Source organism: Emys orbicularis, chromosome 10 (assembly GCF_028017835.1).
Source record: "Emys orbicularis isolate rEmyOrb1 chromosome 10, rEmyOrb1.hap1, whole genome shotgun sequence".
Taxonomy (NCBI): domain Eukaryota; kingdom Metazoa; phylum Chordata; order Testudines; family Emydidae; genus Emys; species Emys orbicularis.
This window is the reverse complement of record NC_088692.1, coordinates 73,287,422-73,310,084: the sequence shown is the minus strand read 5'-3', so window position 1 is coordinate 73,310,084 and position 22,663 is coordinate 73,287,422. Positions and strand designations below refer to the sequence as shown.

The 22,663-nt window shown below is 48.3% G+C and overlaps 1 protein-coding gene across 1 annotated transcript in view; it reads right to left on the bottom strand.

Annotated features, from left to right (window-relative positions):
- The window catches only part of ADAMTSL3 (ADAMTS like 3), a 279,159-nt gene that overhangs the window by 17,692 nt on the left and 238,804 nt on the right, over positions 1-22,663 (bottom strand). Inside the window, exons 23-24 of the mRNA XM_065412052.1 lie at positions 3,223-3,405; positions 805-924 (exon numbers count right to left, since the gene is read on the bottom strand). Coding sequence (XP_065268124.1) covers positions 805-924; positions 3,223-3,405 — 303 coding nt within the window. The remainder of the gene's footprint in view (positions 1-804; positions 925-3,222; positions 3,406-22,663) is intronic.

Here is a 22,663-nt window from a genome sequence, read left to right as displayed (position 1 = left end):
TGTTATATATTTATTGTTTCTTCTTCAGTTTTGTTTCTATATTTTTAAATATTAAAATAAGTCCTGAATTACTAGCGCAATTGTTTGTCAGATGGTACAATTTTTAACAGCAGTTAATGATAATGTTGGAGAATTCACTGCAGACCATAACACAGCACCATTGCTTGTTCCATCACAATGCACCACAGTTGGGGCAGTGTAGACTGCGGTGACTAGGCAGAGTTTTGGGACCAGTTCCTGATTGCTGATTGATGATGAAGGAAGGCTGAAAGAATTGGGTTTGTTTAGTTTGGAAAAGAGAAGACTGAGAGGGGACATGATAGCAGGTTTCGGGTATCTAAAAGGGTGTCATAAGGAGGAGGGAGAAAACTTGTTCACCTTAGCCTCTAAGGATAGAGCAAGAAGCAATGGGCTTAAACTGCAGCAAGGGAGGTTTAGGTTGGACATTAGGAAAAAGTTCCTAACTGTCAGGGTGGTTAAACACTGGAATAAATTGCCTAGGGAGGTTGTGGAATCTCCATCTCTGGAGATATTTAAGAGTAGGTTAGATACATGTGTACCAGGGATGGTCTAGACAGTATTTGGTCTAGTCCCCATGAGGGCAGGGGACTGGACTCGATGACCTCTCGAGGTCCCTTCCAGTCCTAGAATCTATGAATCTATGTTTCTCAAGAGATAAAAATAGATATTCCTTGGGGATTAGTCTTTGTGGTGGGGCCATCCTAATCATGTCCTTTCCATTTAAATAAAATTATTACTAACAAAACTTTTAATTCTAACAAGAATGATGCCAAAGCAACATACCTATCCTTAGCAGATCACCACGTATCACACTAATATTTGTACCAATTCCAGATGCCATCAGGACACGCTTCCTCCTGCTACTTTTTGTTGATACAGTGTTAGTCTCTGGAAACTTTTGTTCTGGAAAACAATGCATTATAATACTTGATGAAAAGATATTTACAAGGATGATTTTGATCAAATTGTCCAATGTTCTATTTATGAAACAGAAGAATTACAGTATTTTGGAACTCTTTAGGATCATCATCTTGTACATTAATGCACCAGAACACAAAAAACATCTCTTTCTTTAAAAGGTTTTTCAGAGTAACATTTGTTACTGACCGTCATTCAAAATTTCATCTTTACAACCCTGTTATCCTTCTACTGTAATAAAAAATTTACCAAATCTTTGCCCTTGTTTACTGTTTCTGATGACAATGTCATTTATCATTTCATTATCAAACATTCATATGAAGCAATTTTTAAAAACCCTCTCATTGGAGTCAGCTCGACTCCTTGCTTCCTTCTGATGGAAATATGACAAATTGCTAAAATAATAAAAAGAAATCTCTTAAAAATCTGCTCTGCATGGTAGAGGTTGCATAATATGGATAAAATTATATGCCTGTCACTATAGTAACTTCTTTTTTCACATTAATGCCAGAATAACTGCCAAAAACATGGTCAATCTGTCAATACACATAGTTCTTACCACTTTGTCAAAGTTTATTTTTAGTGAATGTACATATTATACATGATCCTGCCTCCTTCTGTGGTTTAGGTCTTTTATTGCTTTTTTACTACTTTCTCAGGCTTTGCTCCCATTAATTGAACTCTTCTGCATTTTTTATTATGTAGAATAACAAAGAAGCATCTGATGCATTTGCGTGCATGGTGGTATGTACAGCCGACTGTGACTAACCCTGCACTGACATAAAGAGGAGACTGGGTGCACTCATTTCCATCCCTCCTCAGTAGTGGCCAGTCAAATCTTTAGTCCTTATATTCCCTGAGTATAAAGACTATATATATACATACTGTACATACCACCATGCACACAAATGCATCAGATGTTACTTTGTTATTCTACGTAATAAAAAATGCAGAAGAGTTCAATTAATGGGAGCAAGCCTGAGAAAGTAGTAAAAAAGCAATAAAAGACCTAAATATAAATAAATATATATATAATGCTGCCACATAACTTGCCAGAGAGGGGCAGGACCACTGCCTGACCTACAATGCTCTGTGGGGCTCCTGATCATTCTTGGCCCCTCTAAAATAGGTAGGAGCTTCAAAGACCCAAAATAGCCCAGTCCTCAAGTCCTGACTGACAAAACTTCCTCCCCATTGAAATCAGTGGGAGTTTTGCTTGAGCATAGACTAAGAATTGCAGGATTTGGCCCCTACTACCCACTTCAGATTCACTTAAACCAGTGTCAGGTGACTGGGACCAGAAATAAAGTTCAGGCTCTGACCAGCAGTCCTGTGACACATCTTTAATTACACTGCCCTCCTCAGAAGCATCTGGCTCCTCTGCTTCAGCCAGGAAGCTGGAAACCATGAGTGTATCCTATTGCCACTGTTTATAGTAGGCGCCACACCCTCACTCTTACAAAGAGACTCATATCCCCCCAAATTTCTTACCTGCGGAAATAGGCCTCATCATCTATAAGCCAGCTAATGTTTGTGTGCTTAACAGTGAGGGTTTGTAACAGAACTCAGTATGCTTAGCTAGCACAAAGTGTTTGGGGAGTTAGTCTTTACAGATAGAAGATCCATTCACTGTCGATACTCGGGGGTCAAGGATGCATTGTGGGATTTTACAAGACTAATCTATTTACAGTAGAGTTGATTAACCAGCCATTTTTAGTTTTCCATTTTCAGCTTCTTACCCCTTACTAGGGTAAATAAAGACATTCAGGGTGGGCTGCCCAGGTTCTTTAATTTTTATTCTTCACTTGTGTATGTTTTATTGCCCTCTGAGATCAGAAGTACAACTCTCACTAGGGGAAGTGGGTTGCTCTGGATTTCCTTGTAAATCCTGTCCTCTGTCCCCAGGTGAAAGCACCATGCATTCTTTCATCTGGATTTATTTCCTACAGAGTGTCAACAAGGCTCTAGAAGACCCAGGTCTCTTGCTTAAAGGCTATTGGCTGTTGCCAAGAAGATGGCACAGTTGCCCAGGGGCAAGTGGATGGAGCCCAAGAAAGAGGCATCAGAACTCAAATTCTCTGTGCTCAAAGTTAGCACAAGCAGACAGTATGGAATGAAAAACATATTTCAAAGGGCCAGGTTCCATCAGGAAATTCTAAACCCATGTCAATTAGAGGATTAAATATTTCTCCAAACACATCCCTATCCATTCTAAGAACAACACTTTATAACCAAAATGGTTTGTCATTGCTTATGAATGATGAACTATGATTTTACACTTACCGAATAAGTGTAGGACAGATGTGGCTACTGCTTTTCCAAGAGCACTGGTTGCTGTGCAAGTATATGTTCCTGCATTTTCAAATGAAACATTCTGCAGAAATAAGGACCCATTCAAAAGCAAGAAAGAATTGTTTCGTAGGGATTCTCTCTTCTTAAGCCAAGTTACTTTTGGTTGGGGAACACCTTAAAAAGGCAAATAATAAAAATGCTGACCACCTTATATAAACCTTGGGTTTTATCTTTTGCACTGCTGCCCATCACTGTGGTATTGAGTGCCTTGAGTTCTAATGTCATTTTTCAGACAGCGCAATAAAACAGCAGCAGTTTTAACAAAATAAGCACATTTTTGCATTCACAACAAAATATCCTCAAATGGGTAGTTCTCATTTATAATACTCAGCTTTAGTAGTACTTCAGCACAGAGCAGTGATAAAAGGTTAAGCACTCTGTGGGAAGCTAATAGAATGGCTTTACAAATGACTGTCAATCCTCAGAAAGTAATATATTACAATTTAAGGGCCTAAGCTCTATATCAATGTTCAAGTGATTTATCCCACTGGATGACATGAGACTGCTCACATGAATAAGGACAACTCATGTAAAGGCTTTCAGGATCAGGTCCTTATTTCCAATAGCATCCTTTATACAAACTACATCCTAGAACACATCACAGGATAAAAAATAAAGTTACAAAATTCTTAAAACAAAAGCAGAGAAAGAGAGTAATTAGGGGGCATAGTATACACCTGGGGGGAAATATGCACATGAGATTTGAGAATAGATGGCGTCAATGTGTGCAAAGAATACAAGAAGGCTGTTCCATATGACAGGAGCTGCAGAGATTACTTGTATCAGCAGCACATGAAGGGATAGAGAGGGGAATAGTCTGACACAGAGCCTCAATCATTAACACTCTTATTTGTTGTGCTGCAGAAGGCTAACTGTATTCTAGTTGCTTTTTAATTAAAATTCTGTCATCTTTCCTATTATAACCATTAACTTCCAAGAATTCACTTTTGTCCGATACTTGACATCCTAAGTGTCAAACTATGAATATTTTTTTCTTTTAAAGGCGTGATGTTTGTCAATCAAACAGCATTAGCAATACTGGATGCTTTCTAAAGTTGCTCTTATCCCCAAACATCTGCCTTTACAGGGAAATTTTACAAGCCATTAATTCCAGCACATTAAAAGCACTTTATTGCTGGCCCTTCATGCCAGCTGCTGGATCAGGGGCATTCTTCTGAAGTCCCAAAGGTCCATTGAAATCACACTGAATCACTCTGTCATATCTGGCACAGTGGCCAACCCGAGAGGGGCATTATGCATATGAAGCAGGCATGAAAAAGCTAAATTGTCTTCTGCACAGTGTTTTCTTGCCTAAAAACACTTATCATTGGCCATTTAAGGATATTATAATGGGTGGACCTACCTGATTATGTGGGACATTTGGAAATATTAACCATATTGAATGCTAATTCAGTCCCCTTTCTTCACAGATCATTGTGTGGTATTGCTTTACAGATTATGTCTTCATGATGTGGAATGGCCCTTAAGAAGAACTTTAACAATTCAATCACTGGCTTAGTACTTTCAATGCACACCTCTCATTTTCCCTTCAGTATAATAGGAACCAGATATATTTTTTGGATTCAGCTATTTCACTGAAGGAAAATGTTCCTCACACCAATTTGTCTAGAAAGCCACCAGACAGAAACACCCTACCACATTATCAAAGATTTAAACTAGACAATTTAGCAACTAGTAAAGGTGTTTTTAGGTTCAAAAGATTGTGTACCACTGACCAAAATAGCACAAAAAAATTAAAAATGTATGGAGATATACCTATCTCATAGAACTGGAAAGGACCCTGAAAGTCATTGAGTCCAGCCCCCTGCCTTCACTAGCAGGACCAAGTACTGATTTTTGCCCCAGATCCCTAAGTGGCCCCCTCAAGGATTGAACTCACAACCGTGGGTTTAACAGGCCAATGCTCAAACCACTGAGCTATCCCTCCCACCTCAAACAAGTGCTCGTCTGTAGCGTGCACAAGAGTCCAAAATCAGAAGTTATCTTTCAACTTTTCCAGAAGAAGCTTTATACCATTTTGAGAAATCCTGCTGGGATTAGGAAGAGCTCTTGTTTTAAGTGTCCCTTTTGTAATTAACCCAAACTTTCTGGCTAACATGAATCCTTCTCAGAGAGTAATGGGCCAGTTTACATCAGAGATAGTGTTATTTGTTTGATTCACTAAGCCCTATGGGACATTGTTCTCAACACAGCATGCACACCCAGTGTCCAAAATGTACCCAATTCCTAGGATTTATCTGTATTGTTAATTTAAATAAAATATAAACCACAAAGCACAGTCTAAGCTTTCTTACAAGGTTGTCGTATTCCTAGGGTTTCTCCCTGCGAGGTAGCTCTCTCCCTGCTTCTCGTTCTTTCTGACCCTCTTTGGGTACATCTACATAGAGTGGTAGCCTGCGGCAGCAAGTCTCAGAGCCAGGTTGACTGACTTGGGCTACCGTGCTAAAAATAGCTGTGGATTTGTTGCAGCGTGGGCTTTGAAGCCTAGGGAGGGGGGTGGGTTTCAGAGCCCAAGCCACAACATCTAAGCCTTTTGGGGCCTGTGCTGGAGCTAGTGAGCTCCCCTGGCCTGGGCTCCAGAATAAACAAGGAGTCTGAAGAACGGTCCTGCCTCTCCTTGAAGGTCCCAAACCCCGCCACCGGTCACACCCACTTTGTGAGTCAATTGGAATGATTAGTAAATAATCTTTCTTTCTGCTTCAACAGCCTCTGTGAATTTCTGCTTGGCGAAGAATAGCAAGCAGGACTGCCCATGCTGGGAGGTGGGCCAAGTTCCTCAAGTGAATAAAGATTGAAGCACTGATTTTTCAAACCCTGCCCCTGACAAGGAGGATGGGGCTAAGGAGTAAACAGAACTGCAAATGGCTGTTTTGCAGTTTACCCCCAATAGAAATGCACAATTATCCTTAAATCTGCTGTGTAGCGTCACCATGAGGGGAAAAATATGGGGGGGGGGGGGGAAATCTAACGTCTTAAAAAATTTAATCTAATCTGGGACAACGAACACTATTATGCACTAATCATAATTGTATGGTTATTACATGGTACCACTACAATGCAGAGTTGAGGTTGTTTGAATTCCTTTACTGTTCATTTCCATGCCTCAATATGTTTGGATTTCTTTTAAGGTTAACGCTAACTCTGAATTTCCTGAGATGATGATAATGGTTTTGCAGATAACTGCAACATCCCTATAATGTATTTTACCTTAAATTACTGATAAAAACACAACATGCACACAAGTATCTATCTGGAAATTGATAATAATTAAGCTTACGTCTGATACAGAGTGGGTTTACATTACATTTAGTTCAGTTGGCCTCCTTGTGACCATTTTGGGGATCTTCCCCTAGTTTTTGCATTTGATTCCCCCCCAATCTTCTTCTTAACTGAAAAATGATCCTTTTGTGAGTGGGGCTGAGGGCTACTGGGCTATTTGGTTAAGGATGGTTGGATTTGCCCTTGGGCTGTCTTTCTAGTTCTTCTTTTAAACATTGAGTGGCAGCACCTGGATTACAGCCAAGCTAACTGCAGTAAAGACATTCCCTTAGGGCAGTGGTTCTCAACCTATGGGCTGCTTGTGGCTCAATCAGCACACAGCTATGGCCCATGAGACATCCTCAGGGCCATACAGGTAGTCTATATAGTGTGTGGATGTGGCCCACATAACACATAGAGAGCTGCATATGTAGCCTACAATGGTAAATAGGTTGAGAATCACTGCATTAGGGTAAGCTACACAGCAAAGAAAAACATGTGGATGGCCTGTGCCAGCCAACTCGGGCTCGTGGGGCTCAGGCTGTGGGACTGTTTCATTGCTATGTAGACTTCTGGGCTCAGGCTGGAGCCCAGACTCTAGTTTCCAAATCCTGCTATCTCTCTGTCACACTATTCTGGCAGTGAACAGAGGCCATGGGGCAGGGCAGGGCAGTGTATGCTGCCGTGTTCCACCATTCAGAGCAGCCCAGAGGCAGCCATGTCAGGTTGCTGTAAATTAGAGCAGCCCCATACTCCATTCCTTGGAGCAGCCCAGAATCTGGGAAGCATAAAGGTGGCGTAAAGCTTTCCAGGCTGTGCCTTATGAGGTGTGTATCCAGAGACATGAAGCAGTCTGTCCAGAAATTGTTTTTTATTGTATGGTGCTTTAAGGTCTGGAGATATGCATCCTACAAATGGATTAAAGAAACAAAAGAGGCAAAAGAAAAATATAAAGTAACCCTTTGAACTACTCCTTTACTTTCTCTCATAGGGTCCCCTGGCCACTCTTTGCTCTTGGATATGGAAGCATGCACATTTCAAGCTGTTTTGCACCCCCTTCCGTTTATCTGTATGTTCATGCTTCCAATGACAGATCTATTTCTGCCCTGACTCTCACTCAAGACACTGAGTTCTTGCACACACACTGTCATTTCTCAAATTCCTATCAGCAGAAACTCTGACTTTTGGAAATACTCTAGAAAAACTATTTTTAGAAGTGCATTTACCTTTTGCACGAAGCCTACATTCAGCAGTGCTTCACATACAACCCTTTCTCTCAAGATTACACACAGTGCCAGAGCCAATTCACAAACCTCATTTTTACACTTTTGTTGATTAGCCTTTCATTATGTAGCTTCCATCTAATTTGGCTTTAAAAACTACCCCGTATTTAATACTCATGAGCTGAGATATTACTTTTATTTTTATTTTTGTTTTTTTGCTACATAACGAATGAACGATCAGGTCTTGTGAACAGCTGGGGCAAGGCATACTGTTTTCTCCCATTCCTCCTGTGACAGGGCTCTTACAGTATGACTTTAAGAAGCACTGAATCAGCTGCCCAGAGGACTTGCTCACATACTCAGGATGTGGTACACAGCATGGCATAGAAATCAAGAGCTGCCTTTCCTAGAAAGAATAGTTAAGGCTTGTGTTTTACCCTTTAAAAGCTCATGTAAATAAGCTTTAAAAGTTATTATAAATATTAAGAAGGTTTCTTTGCCAAACTAGTAATAGGACTATATGGCGGGTTTCCCCCTGAACAGAAGCCAAAATTGTTATTTAATCCTATTTGCTTAAGTAGGACTTCAGTGGTACCTAGCCTTCTGCACAGGAGTGAATTTCACCCCGTGGATCTGATTCTCATTTCCACGAAGGGCCATTAACTCGGCCTTTAAAAAAGCATAAATTATATTTCCTCACGTTTTAGGGCCTCTTTACATTCCCAGAATGGTGTAAAGTGTACTTAGTGTAAGGGTCTGTCTGCACTGCAGATCAAAGCATGCTTTGCAGCTTGAGCAGACAGACATGTGCTAGTTCTGCTCAAGCTAGCATGCTAAAAATAGCCGTGCAGCTGGGAGTAGCATGGGTGGCGGCTCAGGCTAGCTACCTGAGTGCAAACTTGCCTGGACCTGTTGGGTACATATTTATGCTGCTAACCTGAGTCACCACCGATGCTACCCCAAGCTACTCTGCTTACTTTCCACCAGCACCAGAGCAGCTCTAAAACACTCAATGTTCCATGGAGGAAAAAAAACGGTTACTCACCTTTTTGTAACTGTTGTTCTTCGAGATGTGTTGTTCATGTCCATTCCAAGCAGGTGTGTGCACGCCAGCCGGAAGATTTTACTATAGCAGAATCCGTAGGGTCGGCTTCGGCGCCCCCTGGAATGGCGCCTTCATGGCGCTGTATATAGGGGCCAGCCGACCCTCCACCCCCTCAGTTCCTTCTTGCCGACACTCCGACAGAGGGGCAGGAGGGTGGGTATTGGAATGGACATGAACAACGCATCTCGAAGAACAACAGTTACAAAAAGGTGAGTAACTATTTTTTCTTCTTCGAGTGATTGTTCATGCCCATTCCAAGCAGGTGACTCACAAGCCTGAACCTAGGCGGTGGGGTCGGAGGTCACTGCAGACTGGAGTACTGCGCGGCCAAAGGCTGCATCATCTCTAGCCTGGTGCGTGATGGCATAGTGTGCCGTAAAAGTGTGGATTGAGGACCACGTGGCCGCTCTACAAATTTCCTGCGTCAGGACCTGGGCCAGGAACGCAGCGGAAGAGGCCTGTGCTCTTGTGGAGTGGGCCGTGATATGCGGGGCTGGTATGTTAGCCCGACTGTAGCATTCCCGGATGCAGGTTTTGATCCAAGAGGAGATCCGCTGTGACGAGACAGGGAGCCCCTTCATCCTGTCGGCCACGGCAACAAAAAGTTGTGTCGATTTCCTGAAGGGTCTTGTCCTTTCAATGTAGAACGCGAGGGCCCTGCGAACGTCCAGGGAATGTAGCCTACGCTCCTTAGCCGAGGAGTGTGGTTTCGGATAGAACACCGGGAGAAAAATGTCTTGGCCCATGTGAAATGGGGAAACCACCTTAGGAAGGAACGCTGGGTGCAGCCTGAGTTGGACCTTGTCTTTGTGGAAGATGGTGTATGGAGGTTCAGATGTCAGTGCTCTGAGTTCCGACACCCTCCGGGCTGATGTGATAGCCACCAAGAACGCGACCTTATATGAAAGATATAACAGCGAGCACGAGGCCAGTGGCTCGAAGGGGGGCCCTGTGAGGATGGACAGGACCAAATTGGGGTCCCAAGCAGGGACAGGTTGATGAATGTGCTGGAACAACCTGTCAAGGCCCTTGAGGAAGCGACCAACGAGTGGGTCCGCAAACACTGAGGTACTCCCCGCTCCAGGGTGGAACGCCGAGATTGCAGCAAGGTGTACTCGAACAGAAGAGAGGGAGAGTCCCAGGTGTCTCAGATGTAACAAATAGTCCAATATGAGAGGGACCGGGGCGAGCAAGGGAGCCTGACCCCGTTGTGTGGCCCAGAGGGAGAAGCGCTTCCACTTGGCCAAGTACGTGGTCCTTGTTGAGGGCTTCCTGCTACCAAGAAGGACCTGCCTGACCTGATGAGAACATTGCATCTCCACAGGGTTTAGCCATGGAGCATCCAGGCTGTGAGGTGGAGCGACTCCAGGTTCGGGTGACGCAGGCGACCCCGATCCTGTGTGATCAAGTCCGGGAGTAGGGGCAACCTGAGGGGCACCTGTATAGACATATGCAGGAGCGACGTGTACCAGTGCTGGCACGGCCACGCCACCACTATCAGGATGACCCGAGCGTGATCGCTGCGGGCCTTGAGGATTACTCTGTGAACCATAGGAATCGGGGGAAAGGCGTAAAATAGGCCGTCCGCCCAAGAGAGGAGGAAGGCATCCGTTAGAGACCCCGGACAGCATCCCATGAGGGAGCAGAATTGGCGACACTTCCTGTTCTCTCTGGAGACAAACAGGTCCACCTGGGGATGACCCCAGAGCCGGAAAATTGAGAGTACTATATCCCAGCGGATAGACCACTCGTGACCTTGGAACGAGCGACTGAGGGCGTCTGCAAGCCCGTTCTGCGTCCCCGGTAGGTAGGATGCTGTCAGGTGAATTACGTTCTATATGCAAAAGTCCCATAATGCGAGGGCTTCCTGGCACAGGGGAGAGGAGCGAGCACCACCCTGTTTGTTGATATAGAACATCGTTGGCGTGTTGTCCGTGAGGACAGAAACGCACCTGCCCGCCAGCTGGGATTTGAAGGCTATGCATGCGAGGCGCACCGCTCGTAATTCCCTGACATTGATGTGTAACGAAAGGTCTCGTCGTGACCAAAGGCCTTGGGTCCTGAGGTCGCCCAGATGTGCACCCCATCCCATATCCAATGCGTCCGTTACCAGGGATAGGGAGGGCTTGGGGCCGAGGAAAGGCACTCCTGCGCAGACCTTCCGCGGGTCGAGCCACCATTGGAGGGAGTCCAACACTGGCCGAGGTAGTGTCACCACTGATTCTAGGGAGTCCCTGACCGGCCGATACACCCCTGCCAACCAGGACTGGAGCGGGCGCAGTCTGAGTCTGGCATGGCTCACCACATAGGTACATGCCACCATGTGGCCTTGTAACTTGAAGCAATTTCTTGCTGTGGTGGTCGGGTAACGTTGGAGGCCAAGAATAATGTTGGACATAGTCTGGAACCTGGCCTCTGGGAAGTATGCTCTGGCGTGTGTCGAGTCCAGAACCACCCCTATAAATTCAATTCTTTGGGTTGGAGACAGTGTGGACTTGGCCTCGTTCAGCAAGAGGCCGAGTTCGAGGAAGGTCTGCCTGATGAAGACCACCTGAGCCTCCACCTGTGCCTTGACACGGCCCTTGATGAGCCAATTGTCCAGGTAGGGAAACACCTGAATACCCTGCTTGCGCAGGAAGGCTGCCACGACTGCCATGCACTTCGTGAAGACCCTCGGGGCTGCTGACAGTCCGAAGGGTAGAACTATAAACTGAAGATGGGCATTGCCTACAACAAATCTGAGGTAACGCCTGTGCTGAGGAATTATTGTGATATGAAAGTATGCGTCCTTTAAGTCGAGGGCGGCATACCAGTCTCCAGGATCCATGGAAGGTATGATGGAGGATAGGGAGACCATGCGGAACTTGAGCTTTTTTACAAACTTGTTTAGACACCGCAAGTCCAGAATAGGTCTGAGGCCCCCTTTCGCTTTCGGTATTAGAAAATAGCGGGAATAGAAGCCCCTGCCCCTGACCTCCTGAGGAACCTCCTCTACTGCCCCTGCTGCGAGGAGGGACTGCACTTCCTGAATTAGAAGTTGCTCATGAGAGGGGTCCCTGAAGAGGGACGGGGAGAGGAGCTGGTGGGGCGGGAGGGAGGAGAACTGGATAGCATATCCCCTCTCTACCGTGCGAAGCACCCAACTGTCCGATGTGATCCGGGCCCACGCACGATAGAAGGGGGACAGACGTGACGAAAAGGTAAGGTTGGTAGGATCCAGAGTAGGTCGTCCTCGACTGGGCCATCAAAATGGTGGTCTAGGCCCCTGTGGAGGCCTTGGTTGGGCAGATGACGGGCCGGAGGGCTGTTGTTGCTGCCTCCTTCTGCCGGTCCTGGCCCGCCTGCGCAAAGCGTCCGCGCGGTTCTGAGGCTGGTACGGCTGCGGGGCCTGAACTGCCTACGTTGGGTAACTGGGGTGTGTAAGTCCAGCGATCGAAGGGTAGCCCTCGAGTCCTTTAGGCTATGCAGCCTCTTATCTGTCTTTTCGGAGAAGAGCATGGGCCCTTCAAAGGGGAGATCCTGGATGGTCTGTTGGACCTCATGTGGGAGGCCTGAGACCTGAAGCCAGGCCCCCTGCCTCATGACCAGACCCGTCGCCAGCGTGCGCGAGGCTGAATTGGCCGCGTCCAAGGCTGCCTGGAGGGAAGCTCGGGTAATCAATTTTCCCTCTTCGACCAGGGCTGAAAACTCGGTTCGCGATTCCTGGGGAAGGAGTTCAGCGAACCGAGACAAAGCCGAGCACGTGTTGTGTCCATACCGGCTTACTATGGCTTGCTGATTGGCTATGCGCAACTGCAGACCCCCTGTCAAATACACCTTACGCCCAAACAGGTCCAACTTCTTGGCCTCTCTATTTTTTGGTGTAGCTCCCTGGAACCCTTGGCGCTCCCTCTGGTTGGCAGCATCTACTACTAGGGAATCCGGGGGAGGGTGTGTATAAAGATGTTCATAGCCCTTGGATGGAACAAAATATCGCCTCTCAGTCCTTTTAGCCGTGGGGGCCAATGAGGCTGGCGTCTGACACAAGGTGCGGGTTGTGTCCGCAATGGTCTTTATGAGAGGCAGGGCTACCCAGGATGGGCCCGACGGGGTCAGGATGTCCACCACCGGATCAGTATCCACCTTGATCTCCTCCGTTTGGATCGAGAGGCTCTGGGCTGCTCGCGTAAGCAGCTGTTGGAGGATCCTATTGTTCTCCAGAGCCGGTGCCGCTGACGTTCCTGCCACTGCCTCATCTGGCGAGGAAGAGGAGGAGATCCCCTGAAGAGGGCCTTCATCTATAACCTCTACCTCTACCAGGGCCTGCGGCACACGGTACTCAGGCTGCGTGGCCGGTGCAGGTTCAGGATGCAGCACCGCGGCCGGTACCAGGGTTGACACCGAACGACGAGGCGTGCTGGGCGGTGCCTGCGGCATTGGGAACATGGTCCCTGTCAGTGCCGGTGCCTGACTAGGCGCTGCCGTGTCTCGTTGTGGCACACTCCTGTCAGACGGCGGTGCCGGTGGCGGGGGCATTAGCGGCGGGGGCATTAGCGGCGGGGCCACCGACGTCGAGGAGACCGATGCGGCCCGTGAGCGGGGTCCATATGCCTGACCCACTAACTGGTGGTAGGCCCATGGCGTCCAGAACGGCCACTGGCGGGGCAGTTGCCACTGTTGCTGCCACTGCGGTGGGTAAGGCTGGGCACTCGCACGCGAGGACGATCGTCTGCTCCTCGATCTATTGGAGCGATACGAGTCCGCCTCCGAGTCAGAGGTCTCAGAGTACGAGGACATAGGAGGGGCAGTACCCACTGCCGCCGGGGACCGGTGCCGCCGAACCGGAGAAAACTCCCTCTGCCCCGGTGCCGCTGGGGTGGTGTGGTGTGGGGAGCACGGCGAAAGCATTGCCGGTTTGCCCCGAGATTGTAACTGGGGTCGAGCAGTAGCCGGAGTTTCTCTCTGTCGGTGCGGCGACGCCGGCACTGGGAGGCTCAAGAGGTCTGAGGCAGCCTCAAACGCCTCCGGCGTCGATGGGAGGCGCACTTCCTCTAAAATGTCCGGGGATCTAGGCCTGTCCGGACTCAACCGCACCCTGTCCGGGGCGGGAGTCAACGGGATAGCAGAATGAGTCTGCGGCGCGGCCTGTCCTGCAGCACTCGTGGACGGCGCCGGCCCCTTAGGGTCCTGGTGGGGGGAAATGTTCCCTCACTGGCCTCTTCTTTTTAACCGGCACTGGCGATGGTGAACGATGTCTCACCGAGGCCGATTTCTTGTGTGCCGACTCTCTCCGGTGCCGGGGCTTGGAGGCTTTGGCCTCACGACTTATCGCCGGTGCCGGGGCACTGCGCACCGAGGACGAAGTGCTGGGAGTCGGGTCGGTAGGTCCAGGGTCCGATTGTGGCCGCAGGGCCGCTTCCATTAGGAGGACTTTAAGTCTCTGCTCCCTATCTTTGAGAGTCCTGGGGCAAAATGCCCTGCAGATACTGCACCTGTCTCTTTGGTGGCTCTCCCCGAGGCACCTTAAGCATGACGAGTGCGGGTCACTCTTTGGCATGAATTTCCCGCAGTCCCTGCAGAGTTTGAACCCTGGGGACCCGGGCATGCCCCAGTGGGGCGACGAACCATTGGGGAACCCCCCCCAACAACTATCTATCTAAACTAACAAACTGACTAACTATTTACAACTAAGACGGAACACTGCGATGATTGCTGAAGAGCAAGTGAAGTTCCAGCTAGCCGTCACCGGCGGTAAGAAGGAACTGAGGGGGTGGAGGGTCGGCTGGCCCCTATATACAGCACCATGAAGGCGCCACTCCAGGGGTCGCCGAAGCCGACCCTACGGATGCTGCTATAGTAAAATCTTCCGGCTGGCGTGCACGCGGCGCGCACACACCTGCTTGGAATGGACATGAACAATCACTCGAAGAAGAAAGAAAGTTATTTTCTACAATGAGTGACCCTGGGACAGCAAATATTATGGAAAAATATTCCAGCTCTGGAGGGACTGTGAAACAAGCATTTAAAAAAAAGTATGCACTATAGGGTATCCTTAAAATATTCAGTATCAGAGGGGTAGCCGTGTTAGTCTGAATCTGTAAAAAGCAACAGAGGGTCCTTTAAGACTAACAGAAGTATTGGGAGCATAAGCTTTCGTGGGTAAGAACCTCACTTCTTCAGATGCAAGACATCTTGCATCTGAAGAAGTGAGGTTCTTACCCACGAAAGCTTATGCTCCCAATACTTCTGTTAGTCTTAAAGGTGCCACAGGACCCTCTGTTGCTTAAAATATTCAGTGTTCAAAAACAAATTTCCTCCAACCTTGAAAGCCCCATGAATTATTACACGCTATAAAAATCTTGGCCTATTAAATGGTTACTCTAAAACATTAGATATTTCTTAAGAACTTTTTCCCCCAGCCATGTAGAGTCTCATAACGTATCCTGTATTTCCCATTCAAGAGCAAGGCAGAATTGTGCTGGTACAAATCACGTTTTGCTGAACACTTTCTTTTTCCAAAAGTTTACTTAACTTTAGAAGCTAAGCTAGCATGTCTTTTTTAAGAGGAAAATACTATGGATCAGTAACTTACTCCATGAAAGTCACCTGAATATTGCTTATCCTACAAACACATATCTACAGCAGAGTCAAACTTTTATTTCTGATAAACTTTTTGAGCTCATTTCAAACATTCTTCTCTCTAGCAGAAGTGACTTAAATCCTTCTGTACTCACCTGAATTATCTCATAGGGAGCAATGCTGGGTCACAAACCTTCTATGGACCCAATAATTGATCCTATTGAAGTTCATTGCAAGCTAGCACAGACTTCACAAGGCGCAGAATCTGTGCCGCCCTTTGGTTCTCTAGCTGCCACTCAAGGAGAACTCAATCTCTCAAGGCTGGCCTTACCATGAGGTGAACTGAGGCGACCGCCTCAGGTGCCAGACTGGGGGGGGAGGGGGCGCCACTAGGACCAGAGTGTAGAAAATTGTGTCTGCTGCTGGTGCATATGTATTCTCTCTGCTCTAGATGCACAGAGATGGTGAAATGCTGTGCTGGAGGAAGGAGGGCACAAGAGACATAACAGGCAGGCAGGAGAAAAGGTGAGAGGGAATAAAACAGCAGGAGTTGAAGGGAGAGAGAGGAGGAGGAGCCTCTTATGTACCTCTCTGGCACCCCCAGGAGCCTGGACTGATTAACACCAGCTTCTCAGGGAGCTTCTTGTTTCCTGCTGCTCCCTTGAACCCACTTGAGGAGAACAGGCAGTCAACTGAAGTAGTAGGAGCCAGTTAGGCCCTTAAGATGCTGATATCTTCCCTCACTCAGGCCCTGCTACCAGCCTGCTTATTTGTCCCCTTCAATTGAGTGTTGAGAGCCACTATAGCTGGCACAGAACAGCAGTCATGAGTGAAAGAAGAAAACGCCCCTCTGGGGCAGCATTCAGAAAAAGAAAGCAAAGGAAGCTTTTCTATCTAAGCAGGAAGGAGGTCTCCTGAGATACATAGACACAAATGTTCACGGTGAGCCTTCCAGCCCCAGTGAGGATGTGAGTGGTGAGGAGATGCCTGATCTTCCAGTTAGTCAGAGTGCAGGTGACTTGGCAGCTACTGCAGCATCCACATCTCCATCTCAGATGGCTGTAACCATACACATTCCTGAAGAAAAGTGTATATCAGAGAAGAGTGTGGTGGAGGCGCAAGAAACAGCTGCTGCTGAGTTTAGTTCCTTAAGTCTAGATGATCCAGGACTGTGGACCCACTTGAGCAGTAGCCTGAGAGACTTCCTTGTACTGCATGGGCCACAGCAAGTGAAAAACTTCATTTTCCCCAAAGACAATGAAAATAGAAGTTTCCATCCAACACATTACTGGTGTGAAATCCCCAGTGGTGACAAAGTGGAGAGGCCATGGCTTATGTACTCAAAAACTCAGAATACTGCATACTGTTTTTGTTGCAAACTCTCCAGTCTAATGTTCCAGCCACATTGGGTTCTACAGGAATAAAGGACTGGAAAAATCTGGCTAGAAATCTGGCATGCCATGAGAAGGCAGCAAATCACCAGAGAGCATTCCATAGGTGGAAAGAGCTTGAGATGAGACTAAGGTTAAAGGCCACCATAGATGATCAGCATCAAGAGATTGCATCAGAGTCTCTTTACTGGCAAAATGTTCTGAAAAGGCTCATTGCCATTTTGAGAATGCTTGCTACCCAAAACCCTAGTACTGCATGGCACTTCAGACCAGCTGTATGTGCCAAACAATGGAAACTTCCTTAAAATTGTGGAGCTGATGGCTGAGATGCTGTACTCCAGGAGCATCTAAGAAGAGTCACCACCCAAGAAATGTACACACACCACTACCTTGGAAAAACAATTCAAAATGAGATCATACAGTTACTGGCAACAAAAGTCAAACAGAAGATTGTGGCAGATCTGAAGTCAGCAAGATATTACTCTGTTATTCTGGACTGCACACCTGACATCAGCCATACGGAACAAATGTCTTTAATGGTGTGTTTCGTAACAACAGAACCTAGTGAAAATGTCCCTACAATGGTGACTGTCAGAGAGCATTTTCTAGAATTTATTGACATTGATGATACTACAGGAGCTGGTGTGACAAATGTGCTTCTTAAAAAGCTGGAAGATACGGGAGTTGCAATAGCTGACATAAGTGGTCAGGGCTACGATAATGGTACCAACATGAGAGGAAAGAACAGAGGAGTGCAGACACGGATCCGAGAGTTAAACCCTCGAGCTTTTTTTGTCCCATGCAGTTCTCATTCATTGAACTGGGTGGTCAGTGATGCAGCATCATCTTCTAGTGAGGCTGCTGAATTTTTTAATGTAATTCAAAGCATCTATGTATTTTTCTCTGCATCAACTCATCGATGGCAAATTTTGAAGCAACATCTGGGAACATCCTCTCAGACACTGAAACCACTGACTGCCACATGATGGGAAAGTTGAGTGGAGGCGATAAAGCCTATCAAACACCAAATTGGGAAGTTAGATGATGCCATAGTTGCCATTCTGGAGGATAATGCTATGACAGGAACTGTTCATGGGAGAACAGTGGCAGAGGGAAATGGAATCACCAGAAACATACATAACTTCAAATTTCTGTGTGGCTTAGTGTTGTGGCATGACATACTGTTTGAAAAAAATGGTTACTCACCTTTGTAACTGTTGTTCTTCGAGATGTGTTGCTCATATCCATTCCAATTAGGTGTGCGCGCGCCGCGTGCACGATCGTCGGAGAATTTTCTACCCTAGCAACACCTGGTGGGTCGGCTGTGGAGCCCCCTGGAGTGGCGCCTTCATGGCGCTGGATATATACCCCAGCCGACCCAGCGCCCCCTCAGTTCCTTCTTGCCGGCTACTCCGACAGTGGGGAAGGGGGGCGGGTTTGGAATGGATATGAGCAACACATCTCGAAGAACAACAGTTACAAAGGTGAGTAACCGTTTTTTCTTCTTCGAGTGCTTGTTCATATCGATTCCAATTAGGTGACTACAAAGCCTTACCTAGGTGGTGGGGTCGGAGTGAGACATTGCTGTGTGCAAAACCGCTGATCCGAATGCAGCATCGTCTCTGGACTGCTGTACAAGCGCATAGTGAGCGGCGAAGGTGTGGACCGATGACCAAACCGCCGCTCTACAAATGTCCTGGATCGGGACATGAGCCAGGAAGGCAGTCGAGGAGGCTTGGGCCCTCGTGGAGTGGGCGGTGAGGCGCGACGTTGGGGCACTGGCCAGGTCATAGCAAGCACGAATGCAGGACGTGATCCAAGAGGAGAGACGTTGCGAGGAGACCGGTAAGCCTTTCATCCGGTCGGTCACTGCAACGAAGAGTTGCGTCGTCTTCCTAAACGGTTTCGTACGCTCAATATAGAAAGCAAGGGCCCTGCGTACGTCCAAGGAGTGCATACGCTGGTCTTGACGGGTGGCGTGCAGCTTAGGATGGAAGACCGGGAGAAATATATCTTGGTTCACATGAAAAGCTGATACCACCTTGGGAAGAAAGGCAGGGTGGGGGCGAAGCTGCACCTTGTCTTTATGGAAGACTGTGTATGGAGGCTCAGACGTGAGCGCCCTGATTTCAGAAACACGCCTTGCTGAAGTGATGGCTACAAGGAAGGCTGTCTTCCAAGATAGGTAAAGGAGTGAGCAGGTAGCCAATGGCTTGAATGGGGGCTCTGTGAGCTTGGAGAGAACCAGGTTAAGATCCCACGCCGGAATGGGTTGGCGTTGCTGTGGGTATAGCCGGTCTAAGCCCTTGAGGAATCTGACGACCATCGGGTTAGAGAAGACCGAGGAAGCGTGTTCTCCTGGGTGGAACGCCGATATAGCGGCCAGGTGAACCCTGACCGAAGATATCGCCAAGCCCTGCTGTTTTAGGGATAGGAGATATTCAAGTATAAGAGGAATAGATGCCTGCAAAGGGGGGCGTGGCCCGCTGCTCGCACCAACAGGAGAACCGTTTCCACTTGGCTAAGTAAGTGGTCCGTGTAGAGGGCTTTCTACTTCCCAGCAGAATCTGTTGCACAGGATGTGAGCATCGTAGCTCTGTCCGATTCAGCCATGGAGCATCCACGCTGTAAGGTGAAGCGATTGCAGATCGGGGTGACAGAGTCGGCCGTGGTCCTGAGAGATCAAGTCTGGGCACAAGGGAAGCGTGATCGGAGTTTGTACCGATAGCTCCAGAAGCGTGGTGTACCAGTGCTGTCTTGGCCAAGCTGGAGCGACTAGAATCAAACGTGCCTTGTCTCTGCGTAGCTTGAGCAGCACCCTGTGGACCAGTGGGAATGGAGGGAAAGCGTAGAACAGCTGGTCTCTCCACAATAGGAGGAAAGCGTCCGACAGGGGGCCCAGAGACCGCCCTTGGAGGGAGCAGAACACGTGGCACTTCCTGTTGGCTCGTGAGGCGAACAGGTCGACCTGGGGAAATCCCCACCTCTGGAAGATGGAATGGATGATATCCGGGCGAATTGACCACTCGTGCGTCTGGAAGGATCTGCTGAGACGGTCCATTAGAGTGTTCTGGACTCCAGGGAGGAACGATGCCATGAGATATATCGAGTGGGCAATGCAGAACTCCCACAGGCGAATGGCCTCTTGGCATAGGAGAGACGACCGGGCTCCTCCTTGCTTGTTGATGTAGAACATGGCCGTGGTGTTGTCTGTGAGGACTGACACGCAACGGCCATGTAGGAGACCGAGAAATGCCTGACAGGCTAGGCGCACTGCCATCAGCTCTCGAACATTGATGTGCAGAGCTAGTTGGGATGCGGTCCACAAGCCCTGGGTATGGTGCTCCCCGAGGTGAGCGCCCCAACCTAGAGATGAAGCGTCCGTGACCAGGTGCAGGGAGGGTTGTGGGGCGTGAAATGGCACTCCTGCGCAAACCGCCTTGTGATCCAGCCACCAGATGAGAGAGGTCAAGACCAAGTTCGGAACCGTGACCACCATGTTCAGGTTGTCCCGATAAGGACGGTACACCGTCGATACCCAGGCCTGAAGTGGGCGAAGCCGAAGTCTGGCATGCCTGGTTACGTAAGTGCAAGAGGCCATGTGTCCCAACAGGCCGAGGCACGTCCTTATTGTGGTGATCAGGAAGACCTGGAGTCCATGGATGATGTTTGTGATGGTGTGAAACCGAGTGTCTGGCAGAAGAACTCGGGCGAGTCTGGAGTCTAAAACTGCCCTGATAAACTCTATTCTCTGGGTTGGCTCCAGAGTGGACTTTTCTTTGTTGAGTAGAATGCCTAACTCATGGAATGTTTGTAGTATTATCTGGATGTGAGCTTGAACTTGCTCCCTGGTGCGGCCGCGCACCAGCCAGTCGTCTAGATACGGGAACACCTGTATCCTTTGTCGACGAAGGTATGCTGCCACGACAGCCATACATTTGGTGAACACTCTCGGAGCCACGGACAAGCCGAAGGGAAGGACGGCAAATTGGTAGTGCACATTGTTTACTACGAATCGAAGGAAGCACCTGTGTGGGGGGTAGATTGCTATATGAAAATATGCGTCCTTCATGTAGAGGGCGGCGTACCAGTCTCCAGGATCCAGGGAAGGGATGATGGTCCCCAAGGAGACCATGCGGAACTTCAACTTTACTATGAATTTGTTGAGTCCGCGTAAGTCTAAAATGGGTCGCAGACCCCCTTTTGCTTTGGGGATCAGGAAGTAGCGGGAGTAAAACCCCTTGCCCCTTAACTCTGGGGGAACCTCCTCTATGGCCCCCATAGAGAGGAGCCCAAAAACCTCCTCTGTAAGGAGATGCTCGTGAGAAGCGTCCCTGAAGAGGGAGGGGGAGGGGGTAGGGGAGGGGGGGAAAGAAGAAAACTGGAGAGCGTATCCCCTCTCCACCGTGCGAAGGACCCAACGGTCCGAGGTTATAAGGGACCAAGCACAGTAGAAACGGGAGAGGCGATCCCGAAAGAAAGGAAATGGATCCTGGGTAGTGGCTGGCACGCCGTCCTCGAGCGCACCTTCAAAAGTTTTGCCTAGGTCCTGAAGGTGGTCTAGGAGGGCCTTGGTTCTGACCGGGTTGGGGGCCGGTCGACCTCCGTCTACCACCTCGTCCCCGCCTTCTGGGGAAGGCCTGTCTCGGACGAGGAGGAGGAGGGTAGAACCTTTGTGGCTGGGGCCTAAAGGGCCTGCGCTGGGGTCCTGGGACATGCATCCCCAGGGAGCGCATGATGGTTCTGGAGTCCTTGAGGCTCTGCAACCGATAGTCCGTCTTGTCCGAGAACAACCCCTGGCCCTCGAACGGCAGATCTTGCAGGGTCTGCTGCAGTTCTGGCGGTAACCCCGAAACCTGGAGCCAGAAGACGCGTCTCATGGCTATCCCAGACGCTAGTGTCCTGGCGGCCGAGTCCGCTATGTCCAGGGAGGCCTACAAGGAGGTCCTAGCCACCTTTTTACCTTCCTCCTCTAGGGCCCCGAACTCTTCCCTCGAGTCCTGGGGGACCAACTCTTTAAATTTAAAGAATATAACCAACAACTATCTACAAGAACTAACGAGTAAAGCTAGGGAGAGTGGAGAACAGCTATTTCGCGCTCCACAGTTCCAACGACCGTCACGGGCGGTAAGAAGGAACTGAGGGGGCGCTGGGTCGGCTGGGGTATATATCCAGCGCCATGAAGGCGCCACTCCAGGGGGCTCCACAGCCGACCCACCAGGTGTTGCTAGGGTAGAAAATTCTCCGACGATCATGCACGCAACGCGCGCACACCTAATTGGAATCGATATGAGCAATCACTTGAAGAAGAATAAATGTTGTAAGCAAGAGACTCCAAGGTGTTGACCTTGATATATCTGGAGCAATGGAACAACTGGACAAAGCAAAGTCATACCTACAGTCTTACCGGTCAGATGAGGGATTTCAAAACGTTCTGAAGAGTGCACAGAGGTTGGCAGAGGAACTTCACACTGAAGCTATTTTCCCACCCATTCAAGAATACAAGAGTCACCGAAGAAGACGACATTTTGATTACAAGGCACGGGATAATCCCATAAGAGACCCCAAACAACAATTCAAAGTTGAATTCTTTAACCAGGTGCTAAATTGTGCAATACAGTCAGTTGAAGAACATTTCATGCAGCTCAAGGAACACAGCAGTATATTAGGGATGTTGTATGATATTCCAAAACTCCTCAATATACCTGATGAAGACCTATACCAGCAATGCAGGGCACTAGAGACAGTGTTGACACATGATGAACTGAAAGCCCTTTCAAGATACATTTCAGCAGGATCAACTCCAAAGGCTGTTC